Consider the following 26,647-nt stretch of genomic DNA (forward strand, 5'->3'; position numbering starts at 1 on the left):
CTCATCTGACGTACCTTAGATGGTTTATATATATCTACAAATTCCGAAGGCCACAGCCTACATCGCAATATTCACTGTGCTGTGTATCCTATCCACGCCATATTCTTGTCACCTCTGAACGACACTGTGTAGGCTACCTTAGTGCACCTAGAAAGACCGCCGCCACATTGCATATCGGACATCTGTTTGCGAAAGTAGCTAGTTATAGAAAGGTTGGTTAGATATACTTGTCATTTGTTTACACTTTTCTCGAGTATTCGAGGTGAGTAAATATGCTATGTGTAGCTTGTCTCACAATGTTTACTACAGTATCCAATACCTTTAGTTAGTAAACGTTAGCTAACTATCAGTCGAGTTCGACCCGGAGCGCATTAGTCTAAATGTGCGTATGGACATTATGCCGGTGAGCGTGTTGTACGGATAGGCCTGTTGACGATATAGATATATAGTTTTAATTAGGGTTTAGTGTTCATTACACATCCGAAAATGCATGACTATCATTTCAGTGCGTTTTGACTCCCATCATGCAATTGTAATAACTATCTCTCCATGTTGTCTGCCGGTAGTGTTAGCTTGCTAGATTACTGTAGGTTACTTACTCAAAAAGTGCAGTCTGCCAATTTCATAGCCCTCAGGTGTGAGGTGGCTGTCTATAGGCCTGTGTAATTGTCTAATCTATCAATCAAACCTTTTGAAAGATCATGTAATGTGGTTAAAGTGCCTTGCAGAAATCAGACAAATAATTTGATGGGTGACAAAATATTCAGTCAGCATTGCAGGTACAACCATCTTGTAGGAGGTGTGTGTGGCTGTCATTCAAATCTTCTCGCCTCTCAAAACTAAACCAGGTGTTTCTGCTGGCTGTTGTGCAACCCGCCTCCTAGCAGACTAAACCAGACATTTTACATGGCCTCTGTTAGAAACTCTCCTTTATTTGGATGCAGTGAATCTCATACTTTGTCTGATCAGTTTGTGTAAGTTTACTTCTCACTGAATTGTTGAGTGGCTCATCCCTCTCACTCTTGTCTAAAGCAGTGGGGTATAGCCATGTTGCAACTCCTAAGACACCAGGCTAGAGGGACGAGGAGATGCCTCTGTGGCCAGCGGCGATATGAGCATCACAAGAGCGTCATGGCCATCCGGCGTGAGGACATCAACGTGTGGGAGAGACGGGCGCCGCTGGCTCCGCGCCACGTTAAAGAGATTGTCCATGCTGGCCACAAGGTCCTCGTCCAGCCCTCCAACCGAAGAGCCATCCACGAGAATGTGAGTTATCACTGTTGTTGGGTAAAACATGCACACATCCAATGACTGGAGATCACTGTCGTTGCGTAAACATGCACACATCCAATGACTGGAGATCACTGCTGTTGAGTAAACATGCACACGTCCAATGGCTGGAGATCAAAGTAGGCCTATGTTCAGCAAAAATAGGAGAAAAAAACTGCACAATGTGATCTATAAATGAGATTTCCGTTTAGCAGGTTAAAACACTGAGATATGTCACTGATTACTATAGGAGGACCTCCACAATGTCTAGTAAACTACATGTCACAAATTATTGTTAGAAATGACAGTTAAAATAAAAGTCCTTGACATGTAGCTTATTATCAAAGGACTGCTGTATAAAACTTTTTACGCAACTGAATAAAACAAAACAGTGCATATAATGACATGTAACAATTGGGTTAGATGTTGGCAACTGGCATTGGAAAAGGTTTTCTGAACTAGCTTATAAATGATTTTGACCTTTTTGTATGTTTCATTTCAGTATTATGAGAAAGCGGGGGCCATAATTTCGGAGGACATTTCGGAGGCCTCGTTGATCATTGGCGTCAAGAGGCCTCCGGAGGAGAAACTCTATCCCAGAAAGACCTACGCCTTTTTCTCTCACACCATCAAAGCACAGGAAGCTAACATGGGACTACTGGATGACCTAATCAAAAAGGTAAGGCTGTTGTTGCTCTATCAAAGTACAACTCTGCATTAGGCTGACATATGACCATAAAACTAAGCCAGACAGTCTTCCCTAGCCTAAACATAAAGCATGTTCACATTATGGTGTGGATGCACATGCTGTGCCTCATCCATTCATAGTGATGGGGGGGAAACATTTATACAGTTACATATTGGGATATTATTTTTGACGATATATCCTATGGTTTTGAAAGTATTGCAATATTATTTTTGCGCTTGTTGCCAGTACCTGCACCAAAACTCCAGTATTTGTCATTTTATAGCTTGTTCTCCATCTTCTTTATAAATAGGGAGCCAATTTGTTTTCAGCACTTTTATTTCCATGACTGATCGAAACTCGTTTTCTCATGCTCTCTCTTGTCCCTCTGCAGTAGACATATGGTGAGCAATATGTTTGGAACATCGAATCACAGTATCGAATCGCAATACATATCGTATCGGCACCTAAGTATCGTGATCGTATCGTGAGGTCCCTGGCAATTTCCAGCACTAGTTCATTCACATCCTCTGGTCTTTCTAGGAAGTGCGTCTCATCGACTACGAGAAGATGGTGGACGCCAATGGCTTCCGTATAGTGGCATTTGGACAGTGGGCTGGCGTTGCAGGTACACTTTTGTTCTACAAACCAAGAATACAGGTGACAGTCAGTCGCCCGATGTGTTTCTAATTCCACAGATTATGTAAAACACCTCCGTTTTTTTGCCCTCATGCTTTTGCATTGTTTACACACCAAACCCGTTCTCAGAGATGATTAACTCTCGAGGTTCCACTAGTCCGTACTGATCTACAGTGGCTTGCGAATGTATTCACCCCCTTGGCATTTTTCCTATTTTGTTGCCTTACAACCTGGAATTAAAATGGATTTTTGGGGGGTTTGTATCATTTGATTTACACAACATGCCTACCATTTTGAAGATGCAAAATATTTTTTATTGTGAAACAAACAAGAAATAAGACAAAAAAACAACTTGAGCGTGCATAACTATTCACCCCCCCAAGTCAATACTTAGTAGAGCCACCTTTTGCAGCAATTACAGCTGCAAGTCCCTTGGGGTATGTTTCTATAAGCTTGGCACATCTAGCCACTGGGATTTTTGCCCATTCTTCAAGGCAAAACTGCTCTAGCTCCTTCAAGTTGGATGGGTTCCGCTGGAGTACAGCAATCTTTAAGTCATACCACAGATTCTCAATTGGATTGAGGTCTGGGGTTTGACTAGGCCATTCCAAGACATTTAAATGTTTCCCTTTAAACCACTTGAGTGTTGCTTTAGCAGTATGCTTAGGGTCATTGTCCTGCTGGAAGGTGAACCTCCGTCCCAGTCTCAAATCTCTGGAAGACCAACAGGTTTCCCTCAAGAATTTCCCTGTATTTAGCACCATCCATCATTCCTTCAATTCTGACCAGTTTCCCAGTCCCTGCTGATGTAAAACATCCCCACAGCATGATGCTGCCACCACCATGCTTCACTGTGGAGATGGTATTCTCGGGGTGATGAGTGGTGTTGGGTTTGTGCCAGACATAGCGTTTTCCTTGATGGCCAAAAAGCTCAATTTTAGTCTCATCTGACCAGAGTACCTTCTTCCATATGTTTGGGGAGTCTCCCACATGCCTTTTGGCGAACACCAAACGTGTTTGCTTATTCTTTTCTTTAAGCAATGGCTTTTTTTCTGGCCACTCTTCCGTAAAGCCCAGCTCTGTGGAGTGTACGGCTTAAAGTGGTCCTATGGACAGATAATCCAATCTCTGCTGTGGAGCTTTGCAGCTCCTTCAGGGTTATCTTTGGTCTCTTTGTTGCCTCTGATTAATGCCCTCCTTGCCTGGTCCGTGAGTTTTGGTGGGCGGCCCTCTCTTGGCAGGTTTGTTGTGGTGCCTTATTCTTTCAATTTTTTAATAATGGATTTAATGGTGCTCTGTGGGATGTTCAAAGTTTCTGATATTTTTTTATAACCCAACCCTGATCTGTACTTCTCCACAACTTTGTCCCTGACCTGTTTGGAGAGCTCCTTGGTCTTCATGGTGCTGCTTGCTTGGTGGTGCCCCTTGCTTAGTGGTGTTGCAGACTCTGGGGCCTTTCAGAACAGGTGTATATATACTGAGATCATGTGACAGATCATGTGACACTTAGATTGCACACAGGTGGACTTTATTTAACAAATAATGTGACACCTGAAGGTAATTGGTTGCACCAGATGTTATTTAGGGGCTTCATAGCAAAGGGGGTGAAATCATATGCACGCACCACTTTTCCGTTATTTATTTTGTAGAATTTTTTGAAACAAGTTATTTTTTCATTTCACTTCACCAATTTGGACTATTTTGTGTATGTCCATTACATGAAATCCAAATAAAAATCCATTTAAATTACAGAATGCAACAAAATAGGAAAAACGCCAAGGGGGATGAATAATTTTGAAAGGCACTGTAGGTACACTACCGGTCAAAAGTTATAGAACAGCTACTCATTCAAGGGTTTTTCTTTATTTTTTACTATTTTCTGCATTGTAGAGTAATAGTGAAGATATCAAAACTATGAAATGACACATGGAATCATGTAGTAACCAAAAAAGTGTTAAACAAATCAAAATATATTTTATATTTGAGATTCTTCAAATAACCACCCTTTGCCTTGATTACAGCTTTGCACTCTTGGCATTCTCTCAACCAGCTTCACCTGGAATGCTTTTCCAACAGTCTTGAAGGAGTTCCCACATATGCTGAGCACTTGTTGGTTGCTTTTCCTTCACTCTGCGGTCTGACTCATCCCAAACCATCTCAATTTGGTTGAGGTCGGGGGATTGTGGAGGCCAGGTCATCTGATGCAGCACTCCATCACTCTCCATCTTGGTAAAATAGCCCTTACACAGCCTGGAGGTGTGTTGGGTCATTGTCCTGTTGAAAAACAAATGATAGTCCCACTAAGCCCAAACCAGATTCGATGGCGTATCGCTGCAGAATGCTGTGGTAGCCATGGTGGTTAAGTGTGCCTTGAATTCTAAATAAATCACAGACAGTGTCACCAGCAAAGCACCCCCACACCATAACACCTCCTTCTCCATGCTTTACGGTGGGAAATATACATGCAGAGATCATCCGTTTACCCACACTGCGTCTCAAAGACACGGCGGTTGGAACCAAAGATCTCCAATTTGGACTCCAGACCAAAGGACCGATTTCCACGGTCTAATGTCCATTGCTCGTGTTTCTTGGCCCAAGCAGGTCTCTTCTTATTGGTGTCCTTTAGTAATGGTTTGCAGCAATTCAACCAGATTCACACAGTCTCCTCTGAACAGTTGATGTTGAGATGTGTCTGTTACTTGAACTCTGTGAAGCATTTATTTGGGCTGCAATTTCTGAGGCTGGTAACTCTAAGGAACTTATCCTCTGCAGCAGAGGTAACTCTGGGTCTTCCATTCCTGTGGCGGTCCTCATGAGAGCCAGTTTCATCGTAGCGCTTGATGGTTTTTGCGACTGCACTTGAAGAAACTTTCAAAGTTCTTGAAATGTTCCGTATTGACTGACCTTCAGGTCTTAAAGTAATGATGGACTGTCGTTTCTCTTTTCTTATTTGAGCTGTTCTTGCCATAATATGGACTTGGTCTTTTACCAAATAAGGCTATCTTCTGTATACCCCCCCCCTACCTTGTCACAACACAACTGATTGGCTCAAACGCATTAAGAAGGAAAGAAATTACACAAATTAACTTTTAAGAAGGCACACCTGTTAATTGAAATGCATTCCAGGTGACTACCTCATGAAGCTGGTTGAGAGAATATGCCAAGAGTGTGCAAAGCTGTCATCAAGGCAACGGGTGGCTATTTGAAGAATCTCATATAAAATATATTTTCATTTGTTTAACACTTTTTTGGTTACTACATGATTCCGTATGTGTTATTTCATAGTTTTGATGTCTTCACTATTATTATACAATGTAGAAAATAGTAAAAAAAAAAAAAAAACTTGAATGAGTAGGTGTTCTAAAACTTTTGACTGGTAGTGTAAATCTACATTTTGAATTGTTGTATTGCTGTCCTCAGGGCACCATTGTAAATGAGACCCTGGTCTCAGTGGGTTTTATAAAATATAAACACTAGCTGAATTTACTTATTTTTCAAGTATGTATCCCTATTTTCAAATGCCCTTTCGTCCAACATCTATTATCAAAGCAGTGTTCCTACTTTGTTTCACTTTTCCTATGTTCTTCTCTAACAGGAATGATCAATATTTTGCATGGTTTGGGACTTCGTTTTCTGGCGTTGGGACACCACACTCCTTTTATGGTAAGGATTTGACCTAGTGGATTCCATGTAATTTCAATGCTTCAACTATTTCCTCTTCCTCCACTGGACCTCTGACATCACTTCCTGTGTCACAGCACATCGGTATGGCCCACAACTACAGGAACGTCAGCCAGGCCATCCAGGCAGTGAGGGATTGTGGGTACGAGATCTCCATGGGCCTCATGCCCAAGTCCATCGGCCCAGTGACGTTTGTCTTCACCGGCACAGGCAACGTCTCCAAGGTAGGTAGACCTAGTGTAACCCAAGACAAACTATGTCTAAACTATCACCAAACACAACCTGTTCATACAAATAGATAAAGGTGTTAGGAAGGTGAGTGCTAAGTGAATTCTACAACATGGGAATGCATACCTTCTCTTCAACTACTACTTTCTCCTATAATGTAGGGTGCACAAGATATCATCAATGAGCTTCCTGTAGAATACGTGGAGCCTCATGAGCTAAAAGATGCGTCTCAAACTGGAGGTACTACATCCCCATTTCTGATGGGGTGCATTTGCATATTCAACATTTAATGCATATAATATACATGAAAGGATATGTATTATCATATTAATGTATGTGTTCTGTGTTTAATGTTCACCATGTGACACTGCTATCTCCATCTCTCTGGTTTTAGACATGTCCAGAGTGTACGCCACCGTTCTGAGTCGTCACCACCACCTGATGAGGAAGAGTGATGGTGTTTATGACCCCCTGGAGTACGAGTATCACCCGGAACTGTACACATCACACTTCAGAACCAGCGTGAGTCTGCCTTTACCACTATCACAACCAGTTCAGCCGGTTCACCTGTTCCTGCTGCTCAGCCAGGAGCTGCGAGTCCTTTGGCACAGCCACACTGCTTTGTCCTCTGAAGCCTGAGCTGATTGGCTCACTAAGCCCTCAAGGGGGAAGGGGAGGGTCATGTGGGGCCAGCATTTTCTCCTATCGCAAAACACAGGCTATGGCATATTATTATTATTATTATTATTATTATTATTATTATAGCGGCTTACAGTCTGTCAGTGGGCAAACACACTGTACAAGCTGAGATGTCAAATATGATTATGTAGATGGTAGGTTGTGGAACTGGGTTTGTGGATGTCTTGTCAATATGATTTGCAGATACACCGAAGACCAATTGTCAGTGGTGGTAGAATTGGTTTAAGTTGATACAGTAGTGGTAGCAGCAGTAGCAGCCATAGTGGTAGCAGTGGTAGCAGCAGCAGCTATAGTTGTAGCAGCAGCCATAGTGGTAGTAGCAGCAGCAGCCATAGTGGTAGTAGCAGCAGCAGCCATAGTGGTAGCAGCAGCAGCAGCCATAGTGGTATCAGCAGCAGCAGCCATAGTGGTAGCAGCAGCAGCAGCCATAGTGGTAGCAGCAGCCATAGTTGTATCAGCAGCAGCAGCCATAGTGGTATCAGCAGCAGCAGCCATAGTGGTAGCAGCAGCAGCAGCCATAGTGGTAGCAGCAGCAGCAGCCATAGTGGTAGCAGCAGCAGCAGCCATAGTGGTAGCAGCAGCAGCAGCCATAGTGGTAGCAGCAGCAGCAGCCATAGTGGTATCAGCAGCAGCAGCCATAGTGGTATCAGCAGCAGCAGCCATAGTGGTATCAGCAGCAGCAGCCATAGTGGTATCAGCAGCAGCAGCCATAGTGGTATCAGCAGCAGCAGCCATAGTGGTATCAGCAGCAGCAGCCATAGTGGTAGCAGCAGCAGCAGCCATAGTGGTATCAGCAGCAGCAGCCATAGTGGTATCAGCAGCAGCCATAGTGGTAGCAGCAGCCATAGTGGTAGCAGCAGCAGCAGCAGCCATAGTGGTATCAGCAGCAGCAGCCATAGTGGTATCAGCAGCAGCAGCCATAGTGGTAGCAGCAGCCATAGTGGTAGCAGCAGCAGCAGCCATAGTGGTATCAGCAGCAGCAGCCATAGTGGTATCAGCAGCAGCAGCCATAGTGGTATCAGCAGCAGCAGCCATAGTGGTAGCAGCAGCAGCAGCCATAGTGGTAGCAGCAGCAGCAGCCATAGTGGTAGCAGCAGCAGCAGCCATAGTGGTAGCAGCAGCAGCAGCCATAGTGGTAGCAGCAGCCATAGTAGTAGCAGCAGCAGCAGCCATAGTAGTAGCAGCAGCAGCAGCCATAGTGGTAGCAGCAGCAGCAGCAGCCATAGTGGTAGCAGCAGCAGCCATAGTGGTAGCAGCAGCAGCCATAGTGGTAGCAGCAGCAGCAGCAGCCATAGTGGTAGCAGCAGCAGCAGCAGCCATAGTGGTAGCAGCAGCAGCAGCAGCCATAGTGGTAGCAGCAGCCATAGTGGTAGCAGCAGCAAAAGCCATAGTGGCAGTAGCAGCAGCCATTGTAGTCGCAGCAGCAGCCATAGTGGTAGCAGCAGCAGCAGCCATTGTGGTATCAGCAGCAGCAGCCATTGTGGTAGCATCTATAGTTGTAGCAGCAGCCAAGGTGGTAGCAGCTATAGTTGTAGCAGCAGCCATGGTCCTCTGTAACGCCAGGGTAGTGGGTTCGATCCCCGGGACCACCCATACGTAAAATGTATGCACACATGACTGTAAGTCGCTTTGGATAAAAGCGTCTGCTAAATGGCATATTATTATTATATTATTATAGTGGTTGCAGTGGCAGTGTGGGAGAAGTAGTGGAAGCAATTGCATCGCTAATGACTCGGCCCGCTTTTTGTCCTCCCGGCCTCAGGTGGCGCCCTACACCACGTGCCTGATCAACGGCATCTACTGGGACCCCCAGACACCGCGGCTCCTCAGGCGGCTGGATGCCCAGAGGCTCCTGACGCACGTCAAGCCCTCTGCCGCCGCTACGGAGGGATGGCCAGAGCTACCACACAAGTAAGTCCGCCCCCCCCCCCCCACTATTTGGACTGGGACTATCGCATTCAGAAGCGCACGCTTATCTTCAGTAATGTTTACATTGTACGGGAACTCAACCAAAGAGTGCGGAGTGCAGTCATCGTGACCCGACTGGCTGATAAACACTCTGATATGGACTCTACCTCTTTTCTTATCTTCCCTCATTACTTCCTGTCTTTCTTTCCTTTTCTCAGGCTTCTGGCAATCTGTGACATATCTGCCGACATGGGGGGCTCCATTGAGTTCATGACTGAGTGCACCACCATTGATAAGCCTTTCTGTATGTATGATGCGGACCAGCACATAGACCACGACAGGTACAGACCAGGGGAGAACGACTGCCCCCTCTCATTGAAGCCACGGAAGTTCAAGGCCGACCGCGGTACATTATAGTGAAGGGGAAAATGGCAATCTTCTTGTAAATATAAAAATGTTTCGAAGACTGTCATGGTACTAATAATTGCTTCTAATACACCAGATGTATGTCCTTGAACCGATTGTATTATACACTGCTCAAAAAAAGAAAGGGAACACTAAAATAACATGAATGAATTAAATAATCTTATTAAATACTTTTTTCTTTACATAGTTGAATGTGCTGACAACAAAATCACACAAATTATCAATGAAATCAAATTTATCAACCCATGGAGGTCTGGATTTGGAGTCACCCTCAAGATTAAAGTGGAAAACCACACTACATGCTGATCCAACTTTGAAAATGAGGCTCAGTAGTGTGTGTGGCCTCCACGTGCCTTTATGACCTCCCTACAACGCCTGGGCATGCTCCTGATGAGGTGGCGGATGGTCTCCTGAGGGATCTCCTCCCAGACCTGGACTAAAGCATCCGCCAACTCCTGGACAGTCTGTGGTGCAACGTGGCGTTGGTGGATGGAGCGAGACATGATGTCCCAGATGTGCTCAATTGGATTCAGGTCTGGGGAACGGGCGGGCCAGTCCATAGCATCAATGCCTTCCTCTTGCAGGAACTGCTGACACACTCCAGCCACATGAGGTCTAGCATTGTCTTGCATTAGGAGGAACCCAGGGCCAACCGCACCAGCATATGGTCTCACAAGGGGTCTGAGGATCTCATCTCGGTACCTAATGGCAGTCAGGCTACCTCTGGCGAGCACATGGAGGGCTGTGCGGCCCCCCAAAGAAATGACACCCCACACCATGACTGACCCACCGCCAAACCGGTCATGCTGGAGGATGTTGCAGGCAGCAGAACGTTCTCCACGGCGTCTCCAGACTCTGTCACGTCTGTCACATGTGCTCAGTGTGAACCTGCTTTCATCTGTGAAGAGCACAGGGCGCCAGTGGCGAATTTGCCAATCTTGGTGTTCTCTGGCAAATGCCAAACGTCCTGCATGGTGTTGGGCTGTAAGCACAACCCCCACCTGTGGACGTCGGGCCCTCATACCACCCTCATGGATGTTTCTGACCGTTTGAGCAGACACATGCACATTTGTGGCCTGCTGGAGGTCATTTTGCAGGGCTCTGGCAGTGCTCCTCCTTGCACAAAGGCGGAGGTAGCAGTCCTGCTGCTGGGTTGTTGCCCTCCTACGGCCTCCTCCACGTCTCCTGATGTACTGGCCTGTCTCCTGGTAGCGCCTCCATGCTCTGGACACTACGCTGACAGACACAGCAAACCTTCTTATAATAATAATAATATGCCATTTAGCAGACGCTTTTATCCAAAGCGACTTACAGTCATTTGCCACAGCTCGCATTGATGTGCCATCCTGGATGAGCTGCACTACCTGAGCCACTTGTGTGGGTTGTAGACTCCGTCTCATGCTACCACTAGAGTGAAAGCACTGCCAGCATTCAAAAGTGACCAAAACATCAGCCAGGAAGCATAGGAACTGAGAAGTGGTCTGTGGTCACCACCTGCAGAACCAGTCCTTTATTGGAGGTGTCTTGCTAATTGCCTATAATTTCCACCTGTTGTCTATTTCATTTGCACAACAGCATGTGAAATGTATTGTCAATCAGTGTTGCTTCCTAAGTGGACAGTTTGATTTCACAGAAGTGTGATTGACTTGGAGTTACATTGTGTTGTTTAAGTGTTCCCTTTATTTTTTTTAGCAGTGTAAATATATATATTTTTTAAACAATCGCAGCCTGCAGTACCCCGGTCAGCCTTCAACTTGTTACTCAGTAAGATGGGGCAGCACTGAGCTAGCCTGCAACAGCTCAAACTGCATGTTATGTCTGCATGAAACTCCATCTTAAGACTTCATTTGGCTTCAATGCGCTATTGAGTCTTCACACAGGAATTAATGGTTTCCTGTGATTGATGGCTTTGTCCATTCATATACAGTCATTTGTACAAACACCCATACATAACATGTACTCCCACCAGGCATTGCAAATTGTCTACTCTTCTTTGATGGTGTCTTTGTCTTTCCAGTGTGGAGGGCACAGGTATCCTCATGTGCTCTATTGATAACCTTCCTGCCCAGCTCCCCATTGAAGCCACTGAGTATTTCGGAGACCGCCTTTTTCCCTACATTTGGGAGATGGTAAGATGCTGGGGTAAGGTGCACTGCACCATTAGCATTTTTTTGTTTTCGGTTTAGTGTGTTTGGGGAGAGGGTTGTCCAAATGTGGAATGCAGCCATACGAGCGCACAACAAAATCTCAGGTTATGTTTGTCTGTTCCAGCTTACCGCACTGTAGCTGCCACTGCTTACCGTACTGTGGTTGTCACTAGTTACCACAAAGTCAAAATGGGCTATATCGTAAAGATTCATGAAAACTAAAATTTGTTTTTTGCTCTTAATATAAGGTTAGGCATAAGGTTAGCAGTGTGGTTAACGTTAGGGTTGGGTTTACGTTTAAAATCAGATTTTAAGAAGAAATTGTAGAAATAGGCAGGGTTTAGCCATAATTCAGACTTTTTGGCTGTGGTAACTAGTGAAGACCCCGCACTGTAGCTACCACTGCTTGCCAGTGATGGCCGCTTAGTGGGAATTCTGTTATTTTCAGAATTAACAAGTACTTCCCGGTTCTGTCTTCTTCAGCTTCCCTCCGATGCCACCAGACCCCTTGAAGAAGAGGACTTCTCACCTCAAGTTAGAGACGTGAGTATCACACACACAAATCCCTCTTACGCAATCATTTTTGCATCATGAACGAAAAGGCTATGGACTTGAAACCTTGATGCAGCTTGACGTGAAACTAGTTATGAAATTATTTGCTACTGCTATGCGATAATAGCTAACCAAGATCTCATTGTTGGCTGCATTGTGTGTTTTTCGCTAAAGTATGTTGGTTTCAGGAGACCACATTGAAGTTTACAATCTATATACAGATGGATGTTTTTTTATTTGACTTTTGGACTACAGTTGCCATGTGACGTGCTGTAGTAGGGCAATAGACAGTGACTTGTTTTGTCAGATTTTTGTCATTTATGGCATATTTGTACATAAAACCATTTTTTTACCGACATTGGACTGTTTTTTTTTTAAACATCTTTCCTCCATTGAAGGCTGTGATAACGTCAGAAGGAAAGCTTACCCCAAAGTTTGAATACATTGAAGAACTTCGTGAACGAAGGTAAGATTGCATGTCAATATATCTAGTGGTTAGAGAATGGCTTTCTTGTTTAATTTCTTTTGTGCGTTTTCAGGATGATTTTAAGTGTGACTGTTATAACAAAATAGATTTTACTGTTGAAGCCCTTGAGGTTTTAATGTGCTTTCTTTAATGTTATAACAATTAAACAGCAATTATGTTGTCTATGTAATAACTGATCTGAAAATGCATTTTCTGCACAATTGTATGCTAGTTTGGTAAGCTTCATGTTGTTGGCTTTGTGTTTTCCAAGAAATAAATCTGATGAAATTACTTTGGTAAATATGCCTGTCACATCATGGAGGTAACGCTGCCAATCTAAGGAAGAAATCTCTAAAGATTCCTTTACAGGTAAAACATTCAGTAGTTGTCAAGTATTTTGACGAATAGTCAAGTTTGACACCTGCTACAAACTGTAGTCTCAGTTTGTAGATGGCATAACATTAGCATAGCATACCTAGTGAGCAGCATAGCAGATACAGCATAGCAATAGACTACATTTGCTTAATAGCTTATTATTTGTAACTTTTCCCCTTCCTCATTGTCTAGTTGAGCTCAGGCTTTACGGTGTAATGTGTACTATCCTCCACCCAGCAGGGGGAGCTCTATCTTGCCTCAGACTCAGGGCAATTCACTACAGCTCATCAGGTGCTGTCTGCCGGAGTCTCCACTAACCCTCACCTTGTTGTTCCGTCCTTGCACAGTGCGCTCACGGTGTGCTGGTGTGTGCCAGTCTACCCCGCTCTAACACCTTGCATGGCTAACATGCCATCGCCGCTGCCTCCACTTCTACTGAGACGCAGGAGTTTTCTCTCTCACTGAGGGGCTCTTTCGTGGGTAGACAAGTCTTTTCTCATTCTAAAACACCACCACCCTCTGTCCCATCTCGCAGTGTCCTGTCCCTTCATTTTGGCATGCGAACAAGAAAATCATACCTTTTTCGTTCATCGTTGTTCCCTCTGTTGCGAAATTTGAAAATCTTCCACCATCAATCATAATAACGTCAATGTTTTCAATGCAAAATTATTTTCTCATTTCATTTACTCCCATTCCGTTAATATATATGTATCTTTTCCTGGTGTAGGCTAACCTCAAACATTTTCTTCAATTACAAAAATGAATTATTTCTGTTTTTAACCAAAAGATTTGTTCACTAATCAAATAGAAACCTGCATGCAAAAAGAGGACTCTTATCTCCCTTGTTCACATAGACTTTGCTTTCATAAACATTGTAGCTCTTCTTCAGAAGCTCTCCTAGACTACAGCATTCATGCATTGTGCCCTTTCAAGGTTTTCCTAAGTAGTAGCTAGATGTAGAGAGAGATGGTTTGCTCTGGTCTGAAAATGGGTTGAATGTGTTCATGGTTTATTTTCACACTGACATACTTTAACCTTCATCCGTTTGATCCTGACTGAACCATGACCCAGATGAGCACTTTGTGATCAAAATTATCACTCAAAGGCCGCCACGTTCAAGCCCTCTTCAAGCATGGTCAATCCTGGAGAGAGAGTACAACTGGAAATGGTGGCAATCCCTTCTTCGAAACGATGATACTAAGAACAAGGCTTCCGTTTCATACCATTTTGAGTGATTTTTGTTTTTGTATTTGGTTGATGAGTTGACCTTAGTTTCACCTCTCTAGACAAGCCATGTCTCAGGATCTTAAGTCTTCAAATCCCTCTGATTGGGTATTGCTCTTAACATATGTAAACTTGAGACAAATAGGCTCCTGAGGGGAATCCCCCATCTCTCTTATTTTTTTAATTAAAGAAGCCAGCCCCTCCATTGTCAATGGATGGCTTGCCGGACCTCATGCCCAGCTCTACGTACTCTTGTGCACATGTACAGTGTCACATCCAATTAGGCTGAGGCTGCCGGTTGGACCCTGACAACTCCCTGGGGAATTGGTGGGGGAGGGTGAATTGGGGGGGATATTGCTGAGTAAACTGATGATTCTGCAGGTCACTGTATGATAGAAGAGGCTGCCATGGTGACCTTTGGACTGTATGGTGCCCAGTATTGGAATCGCCTTGTTTTAATTTAAATCACATTTCATGTCTGTGATTGGATCCCATTTTGTTAATTAATGAGTATTTGCTGCATATGAAGATCACCCTGTTTTTAATTTAACGCATTTCATTGATTGAATCTCATTTAGTTTTGATTGATTTAATATACTTCATCACAGTGCATCAGCTTGGGTTTTCACAAAAAATCTTAGTCTTTCATTATTAGTGTGTGATTTGCTGGGTTATGTGGGTGGGGGAACTCCCTCCTGTAAGATTTTGTCACCGGCATTGGTTGTTAAGTAGTAATTTCTTAGGAGGATGCAATTAAAACTGTTGACGATTTATATTAAATTAATTATATTGCCCACCCACATCCCCATCTCTGCTTGGTAAGCAAATCACTGGTTATAATTCTGAGCAAGATTGCTTGTATTCAGCTTCTCATTATGCATGTGTGAGAAAGACACTCTGTGTATGTGATGACTTTATTCTGTGCTCCCCTCAGAGAGCAAGCCAAGATCACGAAGAGGAGTGGAATGAAGCGAGTGCTACTACTGGGCTCAGGTTACGTGTCGGGCCCAGTCATCGAGTACCTCACCCGGGACCCAGGAACTCAAATCACTGTTGGTAAGGCTCTGAAAAGGAAATGTTGCACTATTCCCACTATATTCACAAATACCCAGTTGATGATGATTTCATTATTTAAATGTTTAACTGGATGCACACAATCTATTGTGTGTACATCTCCAATTACTTAATGAATTGTAAAGGGTGCCTCAGGGCTCAAGCCCCAGCACATTTGGTTTCAAATTGTAATTTCACTCAAATATTTCACCCCTCCCATCTCTCTCACAGCTGTTATCCATGTCTCCTTGTGTTTTAGCATCAGTATTTTTGACCCAGGCAGAGGAGCTGGCAGGGAAATACCCCAACACCATCCCTGTCATGCTGGATGTCACCAGTCAGGAGGGCCACCTGGAGTCCCTGGTCAAAGACCATGACCTAGTCATTAGGTACACACACACACACACACACACACACACACCTGTGGTGAATGAGCGGTGAGTGTGTCATTGTCACATGTGCTGTTTATGCCCTCAGTATGCTGCCGTACGGGTATCACCCTGTCATCGCCAAACACTGCATCAACAAGAAGGTAAACATGGTGACTGCCAGCTACCTGAGTCCAGCCATGAAGGACCTCCAACAGAGGTAGGAGAGAAGTGTATGGGGAGAAGAGGACATTCCTCTGGGTTTTAAAGTAGGAGCGAGAGGGCTGGGGTTAGGGGAAAACATATCTATGTACAAGTGGAGATTTAATGGTCAAATGTGTGTTATCTTGTCTTAATGCTAACCTTGGGCTATTTCATACACAGTTGACTTAATGTAAGCTACAGGCAGGCACCAAGACACTTGACCTAATTGCTTGACATGGCATTAGCCAGGATAAGCTAGTAGTCAAGGGAATGTATTGGCTCCACGTGGGGCAGGTGTGGCTGAGTGTGTTTTTCTGTGTGATTCCTTCCAGTGCTGAGGAAGCTGGCATCACCATAGTGAATGAGATGGGCCTGGACCCTGGCATCGACCACATGCTAGCTATGGAGTGCATCGACCAAGCCAAGGCGGACGGCTGCACTGTGAGTGAAACGTGTGAGGAAGATTGTGACAGAATCTATATGTTTGAGTGATTTGTGAGTTTGAGAGGAAGTGTTTGGGTGATTGTGGGGCCTGTACATACGGATGTTGTGTGTGTGGTGTGCACATAATGATCGATTGAGCGTATGTCGAAGGGATGAGTGGCATCTTGTCAGTTTCCTTGGCAGCATTATTGATTGCGGGCCCAACAGATTGAAACACCATGTGTTTTCGATTTGTTCATTTTTCCCCCCATCTTGACGTAAAGATGACTGTCTTGACAAAACATTGGGTAGATGTCTGTGTAAATTGTGTTTTTAAACCATTTACGTGTGTGTCCTTAGATTGAGTCATACAGTTCATTCTGTGGTGGACTCCCTGCACCAGAATGCTCAGACAATCCTCTGCGCTACAAATTCAGCTGGAGTCCATATGGAGTCCTCCTCAATACCATCAGCCCTGCCATCTTCCTCAAGGACAACGAGGTACAGTGGCCATCTAGGATCAGCATATCCTCCCCAAAAACCTAACCTGAACCATAAGGGACGGTGATGCAAAGCTGACCTTAGATCAGTGCTTCGGGGTAACTTAATCCTCTGTTTCCCCCCAGGTGGTGAGCATCCCAGCAGGCGGCACTCTGATGGAATCCACAGCTCCCATGGACTTCCTGCCCGGCTTCAACCTGGAGGGCTTCCCCAACCGCGACAGCACCAAATACTCAGAGCAATACGGCATCGAGTCAGCCCACACACTCATCAGAGGAACACTCCGCTTCAAGGTAGGTACTGCCACTGACCTCTACAATAATGTGGTTTTAATGGGTTGGAGCATGGTGCTGCTAGCAACACTGGGGTCACTTTGCTATTATCTGATCTGATTCAATGGTCAGTTAATTATGTGTCTTGTCCACAAGGGTTTCTCCAAGGCCATGAGTGGCTTTGTGAAGCTGGGTCTGATCAACACTGACCCCTGCCCCATGCTGAAGCACACCTCCGCTCCCGTCTCCTGGGTAAGAATGAGAATCCTGCTTATAACAACTTTATTACCAGCTCATGCCTCTTGTGCGATTCCTTACCCATATTCTGTATTTTCCCTGTGCAACAGAAAGAGCTGCTGTGTAAGCAGATTGGCCTGCCCACCTCCACCTCTGAGGAGGCCTTCGAGGGAGCCGTTTACGACCGCATCGGCCAAGACCATTTCAAGATGGAGACACTCAAATGGTAAGGCCCATGTCCTAACCATAGCCATACACTGTATATGCATGAAATCCACATTGTCACACATCCCCTACCCCCCTAGGTACTACACATCCCCTACCCCCCTAGGTACTACACATCCCCTACCCCCCTAGGTACTACACATCCCCTACCCCCCTAGGTACTACACATCCCCTACCCCCCTAGGTACTACACATCCCCTACCCCCCTAGGTACTACACATCCCCTACCCCCTAGGTACTACACATCCCCTACCCCCCTAGGTACTACACATCCCCTACCCCCCTAGGTACTACACATCCCCTACCCCCCTAGGTACTACACATCCCCTACCCCCCTAGGTACTACACATCCCCTACCCCCCTAGGTACTACACATCCCCTACCCCCCTAGGTACTACACATCCCCTACCCCCCCTAGGTACTACACATCCCCCACCGCCCTAGGTACTACACATCCCCTACCCCCCTAGGTACTACACATCCCCTACCCCCCTAGGTACTACACATCCCCTACCCCCCTAGGTACTACACATCCCCTACCCCCCTAGGTACTACACATCCCCTACCCCCCTAGATACTACACATCCCCTACCCCCCTAGGTACTACACATCCCCTACCCCCCTAGGTACTACACATCCCCTACCCCCCTAGGTACTACACATCCCCTACCCCCCTAGGTACTACACATCCCCTACCCCCCTAGGTACTACACATCCCCTACCCCCCTAGGTACTACACATCCCCTACCCCCTAGGTACTACACATCCCCTACCCCCCTAGGTACTACACATCCCCTACCCCCCTAGGTACTACACATCCCCTACCCCCCTAGGTACTACACATCCCCTACCCCCCTAGGTACTACACATCCCATACCCCCCTAGGTACTACACATCCCCTACCCCCCTAGGTACTACACATCCCCTACCCCCCCCCTAGGTACTACACATCCCCTACCCCCCTAGGTACTACACATCCCCTACCCCCCTAGGTACTACACATCCCCTACCCCCCTAGGTACTACACATCCCCTACCCCCCTAGGTACTACACATCCCCTGCCCCCTAGGTACTACACATCCCCTACCCCCCTAGGTACTACACATCCCCTACCCCCCTAGGTACTACACATCCCCTACCCCCCCTAGGTACTACACATCCCCTACCCCCCCTAGGTACTACACATCCCCTACCCCCCTAGGTACTACACATCCCCTACCCCCCTAGGTACTACACATCCCCTACCCCACTAGGTACTACACATCCCCTACCCCCCTAGATACTTATCAGTCCCTACCCCCCCTATACATATCAGCCCCTACCCCCCTAGATACTTACACTACATGACCAACAGTATGTGGACACCTGCTTGTCGAACATCTCATTCTAAAATGGTGGGCATTAATATGGAGTTGGTCCCCCTTTGCTGCTATAACAGCCTCCACTCTTCTGGGAAGGCTTTCCACTAGATGTTGGAACTTGCTTCCATTCAGCCACAAGAGCATTAGTGAGGTCGGTCACTGATGTTGGGCGATTAGGCTGGCTCGCAGTTGGCGTTCCAATTCATCCCAAAGGTGTTCGATGGGATTGAGGTCAGGGCTCGGTACAGGCCTGTCAAGTTCTTCCACACCGATCTCGACAAACCATTTCTGTATGGTTTGTGCACGGGGACATTGTCATGTTGAAACAGGAAAGGGCCTTCCCCAAACTGTTGCCACAAAGTTGGAAGCACAGAATCTTCTAGAATGTCATTGAATGCTGTAGCTTGAAGATTTCACTTCACTGGAACTAAGGGGCCTAGCCCGAACCATGAAAAACAGCCCCAGACCATTATTCCTCCTCCACCGAACTTTACAGTTGGCACTATGCATTGGGGCAGGTAGCTTTCTCCTGCCAGATGGTGAAGTGTGAGTCGTCACTCCAGAGAATGCGTTTCCACTGTTCCAGAGTCCTATGGTGGCGAGCTTTACACCACTCCAGCCGACGCTTGGCATTGCACATGGTGATCTTAGGCTTGTATGCGACTGCTCGGCCATGGAAACCCCTTTCATGAAGCTTACGACGAACAGTTATTGTGCTGACGCTGCTTCCATAGGCAGTTTGGAACTCGATAGTGAGTGTTGCAGACGATTGTTACGCGCTTCAGCTCTCGCCGGTCCCATTCTGTGAGCTTGTGTGGCCTACCACTTCGCGGCTGAGCTCTTCAGTAAGGCCATTCTACTGCCAATGTTTGTCTATGGAGATTGTATGGCTGTGTGCTCTATTTTATACACCTGTCAGCAATGGGTGTGGTTGAAATAGCTGAATCCACTAATTTGAAGGGGTGTCCACATACTTTTGTATATATAGTGTATCAGCCCTTACCCCCCTAGGTACTTATCAGCCCCTACTCCCCTAGATATTTATCAGCCCCTACTCCCCTAGATATTTATCAGCCCCTACTCCCCTAGATACTTATCAGCCCCTACTCCCCTAGGTACTACACATCCCTTACCCCCCCTAGGTACTTATCAGCCCCGACTCCCCTAGATACTTATCAGCCCCTACTCCCCTAGATACTACACATCCCTTACCCCCCCTAGGTACTTATCAGCCCGACTCCCCTAGATACTTATCAGCCCCTACTCCCCTAGGTACTACACATCCCTTACCCCCCCTAGATACTTATCAGCCCCTACTCCCCTAGGTACTACACATCCCTTACCCCCCCTAGGTACTTATCAGCTCCTACTCCCCTAGATACTACACATCCCTTACCCCCCCAGGTACTTATCAGCCCCAACTCCCCTAGATACTTATCAGCTCCTACTCCCATAGATACTACACATCCCTTACCCCCCTACGTACTTATCAGCCCCAACTCCCCTAGATACTTATCAGCCCCTACTCCCCTAGATACTTATCAGCCCCTACTCCCCTAGGTACTTATCAGCCCCTACTCCCCTAGATACTTATCAGCCCCGACTCCCCTAGGTACTTATCAGCTCCTACTCCCCTAGATACTACACATCCCTTACCCCCCCAGGTACTTATCAGCCCCTACTCCCCTAGATACTTATCAGCCCCTACTCCCCTAGATACTTATCAGCCCCAACTCCCCTAGATACTTATCAGCTCCTACTCCCCTAGGTACTACACATCCCTTACCCCCCTAGGTACTTATCAGCCCCTACTCCCATAGATACTACACATCCCTTACCCCCCCAGGTACTTATCAGCCCCTACTCCCCTAGATACTACACATCCCTTACCCCCCCAGGTACTTATCAGCCCCTACTCCCCTAGATACTACACATCCCTTACCCCCCCAGGTACTTATCAGCCCCTACTCCCCTAAATACTTATCAGCTCCTACTCCCCTAGGTACTACACATCCCTTACCCCCCTAGGTACTTATCAGCCCCTACTCCCCTAGGTACTACACATCCCTTACCCCCCTAGGTACTTATCAGCCCCTACTCCCATAGATACTACACATCCCTTACCCCCCCAGGTACTTATCAGCCCCTACTCCCCTAGATACTACACATCCCTTACCCCCCCAGGTACTTATCAGCCCCTACTCCCCTAGATACTACACATCCCTTACCCCCCCAGGTACTTATCAGCCCCTACTCCCCTAGATACTTATCAGCTCCTACTCCCCTAGGTACTACACATCCCTTACCCCCCTACGTACTTATCAGCCCCAACTCCCCTAGATACTACACATCCCTTACCCCCCCAGGTACTTATCAGCCCCTACTCCCCTAGATACTTATCAGCTCCTACTCCCCTAGGTACTACACATCCCTTACCCCCCCAGGTACTTATCAGCCCCGACTCCCCTAGGTACTTATCAGCCCCGACTCCCCTAGATACTTATCAGCTCCTACTCCCCTAGATACTACACATCCCTTACCCCCCCAGGTACTTATCAGCCCCTACTCCCCTAGATACTTCATGTAGATATAGAAAGATTCAATAAGTATACGCATGTTGGTATAGCCCCTCCTTTACCGCCTGATAAGTTAGTTGCATGGACTTTGTACTCATATCTTTGCCATATATATCTTAATTGTGTGTGTGTTCAGGTTTGGGATGCTGAGTAAGGAGGCTGTTCCCCATGCAGAGACCGTACTGGCTTCACTGGCTAAGCACTTGGAGTCCAGGCTCTCCTTTGGTAAGAGGGGCAGAAGAAATCTCTCTACTACTACTACTTTGCTCTCACAAACCCCAATATGGCTGCGTTTACACAGGCAGCCCAATTTTGATATTTCTTTCACTAATTGGTCTCTTGACCAATCAGATCAGCTCTGAGAAAGATGTGATTTGTGAAAGATCTGATGTGATTTGTCAAAAGACCAATTAGTGGAAAAAATATCAGAATTGGGCTGCCTGTGTAAACGCTGCCATAGTAACTCTTTCTCCCTACTCATTCTATTCCTCTTTATACAGAAAATGGCAGTAAAGATTTTATTTTAAGTATAACCTTCTCTCTCCTTCTCGGTCCCTCTGTGTCCTTTATCCTCTCCTTAAGATAAAGGCGAGCGGGACATGATTATCATGAGGAACGACGTGGGCCTGCGCCACTCCACAGGCGAGCTGGAGACCAAGCACATCAGCCTGGTGGTCTACGGAGACCCCGACGGCTACTCTGCCATGGCCAAGACCGTGGGCTACCCTGCTGCCATCGCTGCTCGCATGGTGCTGGACGGTCAGTAGTGTAGCCTTGAGTTCTTATTGCATTTATCATGCCTGAGTTGTTGATTAGGCTTTACTGAGAATGACACACTTATTCCACCGCCAGGGAACCTGTCATTTTGCTAAAGATGAATGTACAACCCTAACATGTACAGTGAGGGAAAAAGTATTTGATCCCCTGCTGATTTTGAACGTTTGCCCACTGACAAAGACATGATGAGTCTATAATTTTAATGGTAGGTTTATTTGAACAGTGAGAGACAGAATAACAACAAAAAAATCCAGAAAAATGCATGTCAAAAATGTTATAAATTGATTAGCATTTTAATGAGGGAAATAAGTATTTGACCCCTCTGCAAAACATGACTTAGTACTTGGTGGCAAATCCTTGTTGGCAATCACAGAGGTCAGATGTTTCTTGTAGTTGGCCACCAGGTTTGCACACATCTCAGGAGGGATTTTGTTCCACTCCTCTTTGCAGATCTTCTCCAAGTCATTAAGGTTTCGAGGCTGACGTTTGGCAACTCAAACCTTCAGCTCCCTCCACAGATTTTCTATGGGATAAAGGTCTGGAGACTGGCTAGGCCACTTCAGGACCTTAATGTGCTTCTTCTTGAGCCACTCCTTTGTTGCCTTGGCCGTGTGTTTTGGGTCATTGTCATGCTGGAATACCCATCCACGACCCATTTTCAATGCCATGGCTGAGGGAAGGAGGTTCTCACCCAAGATTTGATGGTACATGGCCCTGTCCATCGTCCCTTTGATGCTGTGAAGTTGTCCTGTCCCCTTAGCAGAAAAACACCCCCAAAGCATAATGTTTCCACCTCCATGTTTGACGGTGGGGATGGTGTTCTTGGGGTCATAGGCAGCATTCCTCCTCCTCCAAACACGTTGAGTTGATGCCAAAGAGCTCGATTTTGGTCTCATCTGACCACAACACTTTCACCCAGTTCTCCTCTGAATCATTCAGATGTTAATTGGCAAACTTCAGACAGCCCTGTATATGTGCTTTCTTGAGCAGGGGGACCTTGTGGGCGCTGCAGGATTTCAGTCCTTCACGGCGTAGTGTGTTACCAATTGTTTTCTTGGTGACTATGGTCCCAGCTGCCTTGAGATCATTGACAAGATCCTCCCGTGTAGTTCTGGGCTGATTCCTCACCGTTCTCATGATCATTGCAACTCCACGAGGTGAGATCTTGCATGGAGCCCCAGGCCGAGGGAGATTGACAGTTATTTTGTGTTTCTTCCATTTGCGAATAATCGCACCAACTGTTGTCACCTTCTCACCAAGCTGCTTGGTGATGGTCTTGTAGCCCATTCCAGCCTTGTGTAGGTCTACAATCTTGTCCCTGACATCCTTGGAGAGCTCTGTGGTCTTGGCCATGGTGGAGAGTTTGGAATCTGATTGATTGCTTCTGTGGACACGTGTCTTTTTATACAGGTAACAAGCTGAGATTAGGAGCACTCCCTTTAAGAGTGTGCTCCTAATCTCAGCTCGTTACCTGTATAAAAGACACCTGGGAGCCAGAAATCTTTCTGATTGAGAGGGGGTCAAATACTTATTTCCCTCATTAAAATGCAAATCAATTTATAACATTTTTGACATGCGTTTTTCTGGATTTTGTTGTTGTTATTCTGTCTCTCACTGTTCAAATAAACCTACCATTAAAATTATAGACTGATCATTTCTTTGTCAGTGGGCAAACGTACAAAATCAGCAGGGGATCAAATACTTTTTTCCCTCACTGTATGTGAAAGTGAAGTGAACTGACTTTCAATCTGCAGGAGAAATCCGTACGAAGGGACTGGTGGTGCCAATGACTAAGGACATCTATGGACCGGCTCTGAAAAGACTGCAGGAGGAGGGCCTCCAGTTCACCTCGAAAAGCACCATCCAAGAGTAGGAACTCATGAGTCATCGGCTGCGTCTCAATAGTGTAATGATTTCCTTTCCTGGTGTCCTCTCCTTCATCTGCACTGATCCAAAGAAAGACCCCACATATATTTTATTCTTCAGAACAGTGCAGATAAAGGGAAGGAGATGAGGAAAGGAAGCTATTTTAGACTATTGAGAAATAGTCGTAACTCCATGTGATAGACAGACAGGAAATACAGCCAATCAGTGGCTGGGTACCAGGCCACAGAGAAACGGGATGCATCTCAATAGTCACAAGTTACTTTCTCCGTTTGTCTCCTGTCCTTCATCTGTGCTGATCTGAGAAGGCAGGGTGGGTGAAGGCAATATGGTAGAAATCCTCAGAAGGACAGCATATGAGGAGGGGAAGTCACTTTAGGCTATTGAGATGCACCCTGACTTTCTGCTTGTTTCAAAAGCATCTAATGTACATTGTGTCAACATGTCAAATAGAACCGTTACGTTGTAGGTGAACAGTTTCCAAGCACTTTGCTTCTTTAATTAAGACTGTACAATTCTTTACCTGGAGAACCACAACTCTCTGAGTGTCGTTATAACATGATATAACGATCCTATAATCTGCGCAGACCTGCTAAGCTAAAGGGTCTCGTCTTTCCTTGACCATAACGTATGCTTGTCCTGATGTTGATCAGCTGCTGCACAGTTCCACTGATCTTTACATATTGATTTGGTTATCTGATCATTGTTGATAACACTCAGACAATCAAAATGCTAGAAATATCAGAAGTGAATGTGTACAGTGCATGCTCAGAAACAGACCAGTGAATAAGTTGCGAGTGAACAGCACTAATATAATACCGTAGCCTGGACAGCTTGCTCATAAGAACAAGTAGTTGTAGTAACTCACCAAGAGCCTCTGAACACTTTTTAAACTGTATCTTTTACTTTTTTACACAGTGACCTGCGTCACCGGTCAACCATAGCTCATACTGAAACCCCCCAAAAACCTACCATGTCTCATTTTCAGGCAATAGTTTTAAATCGATCTACTGTATTTGTGTACAACTCATTCTAAATTGTGTTCAGATACATTTAAGAGCAAAACAGATTTATTTATGTTTAATCCTATTTAAAGATCCCAAACTATTTGTTGAGTAAAATATCCAAGTGTATTTATTTTCCGGATTGGACATAAATGGTCTCCAGTGCTGCAGCATATTGTTTCTGCTTTATTAAATGGTTGAAATGTAAGATTGAGATGTCTAATTGTTGTCAATACCTATTTTCAAGTAAATAGATTATATTGACCATTCTATTGATACAGATATACAAGTATACATAGACACTCCGTGGCCAGTTTATTAGGTACACCCACTAGTACTGGGTCGGACTCCCCTTTGTCTCCAAAACAGCCAGAATTTTTCGGGGCATGGATTCCACAAGGTGTGGTGTTCAAACCCTCAATTGGTAGCAACGGACCTAACGTGTGCCAGGAAAACATTCCCCACACCACTGCCACCCGCCTGTACCGTTGACACCAGGCAGGATGGGGGCCATGGACTCATGCTGCTTACGTCAAATCCTGATTCTGCCATCAGCATGACACAACAGGAACTGGGATTCGTCGGACCAGGCAATGTTTTTCCACTCCTCAATTGACCAGTGTTTGTGATGGTCGTCTGCTGCAATAGCCAATCCATGACAAGGACTGACGAGTTGTGCGTTCCGAGATGCCGTTCTGCACACCACTGTTATTTGCCAGTTTGTGGCCCGCTTGTTGGTTTGTGCGATTTTTGCCATTCTCCTTCGACCTCTCATCAACGAGCTGTTTTCGCCTACAGGACTGCCTCTGACTGGATTTTCTGTGAACCCTAGACACTGTGTTGCATGAAAAGCCCAGGAGGCCGGCCATTTCTGAGATACTGGAACCGGCGCGCCTGGCACCAGCGATCATACCACGCTCAAAGTTGCTTAGGTCACTTGTTTTGCCCATTCTAACGTTCAATCGAACAGGAACTGAATGCCTGTCTGCTTTATACAGCAAGCCAAGGCCACGTGACTCACTGTCTGTAGAAGCTAACCATTTTTGTGAACGGGGTGGTGTACCTAAAACTGGCCACTGAGTGTATATTTTTATTTTAACCACTGCTCAGAGATTATAATACGGCAGAGTATATTGTGGTTTTCCTGTAAAATTGAAAACCCTTTGCAGTTTTCCCACCTTTTTTGTATTTCATAGAAAAATAAAAGGGAAGTGATCCGTGTGGAAGTCTTCTGTGGCTTTGTGATTAAATTGATTTAATGGTGTCATTCATTCTCAAGTACCTACAGAACATGGAAGGTTGTGACTACATTCAACATTTATCTAAAAACTATTTTAATCTTGAATCGGGTTCATTTTCAGCTCATGTCTATTATTGTGGAGCAGCTTTTAACATCCTTTCATTTCAAAGTTTAAGGACTCAATCGTCATTTACTTATTAAATAATTTGCTAACACTTTACAT

General features: G+C 45.6%; 1 protein-coding gene across 2 annotated transcripts; it reads left to right on the forward strand.

Moving 5' to 3' along the window:
- LOC311148559 (alpha-aminoadipic semialdehyde synthase, mitochondrial-like) lies at positions 1-26,405 on the forward strand. Of its 2 annotated transcripts, none has more exons than XM_084185544.1 (24): positions 1-212; positions 1,033-1,266; positions 1,772-1,948; positions 2,498-2,582; positions 6,189-6,256; positions 6,352-6,498; positions 6,664-6,742; positions 6,897-7,024; positions 8,964-9,112; positions 9,328-9,450; positions 11,553-11,664; positions 12,166-12,225; positions 12,633-12,700; positions 15,234-15,355; positions 15,612-15,741; positions 15,830-15,940; positions 16,257-16,365; positions 16,708-16,848; positions 16,974-17,141; positions 17,277-17,372; positions 17,468-17,583; positions 21,656-21,744; positions 22,102-22,278; positions 24,051-26,405. In XM_084185544.1, the coding sequence occupies exons 2-24, from the start codon at positions 1,048-1,050 to the stop codon at positions 24,167-24,169; spliced, it is 2,793 nt and encodes a 930-aa protein (XP_084041670.1). In that variant the 5' UTR covers positions 1-212; positions 1,033-1,047; the 3' UTR covers positions 24,170-26,405. The 2 variants fall into 2 exon arrangements, with proteins under 2 accessions (XP_084041670.1, XP_084041669.1); XM_084185543.1 differs by having other exon boundaries at positions 60-262.
- Positions 26,406-26,647: the final 242 nt, after the last annotated feature.

This window comes from Coregonus lavaretus (genome assembly GCF_964263955.1).
Source record: "Coregonus lavaretus genome assembly, chromosome: 21".
In the NCBI taxonomy this organism is placed as follows: domain Eukaryota; kingdom Metazoa; phylum Chordata; class Actinopteri; order Salmoniformes; family Salmonidae; genus Coregonus; species Coregonus lavaretus.

Excerpts from the sequence above, each read along its gene's own strand:
- LOC311148559 (XM_084185544.1), top strand. The coding sequence starts at position 1,048 with ATGTTGCAACTCCTAAGACACCAGGCTAGAGGGACGAGGAGATGCCTC. Across the intron at positions 15,356-15,611 it reads AGGAACTCAAATCACTGTTG|CATCAGTATTTTTGACCCAG; the intron begins GTAAGGCTCTGA and ends CTTGTGTTTTAG. Across the intron at positions 16,849-16,973 it reads TCTTCCTCAAGGACAACGAG|GTGGTGAGCATCCCAGCAGG; the intron begins GTACAGTGGCCA and ends GTTTCCCCCCAG.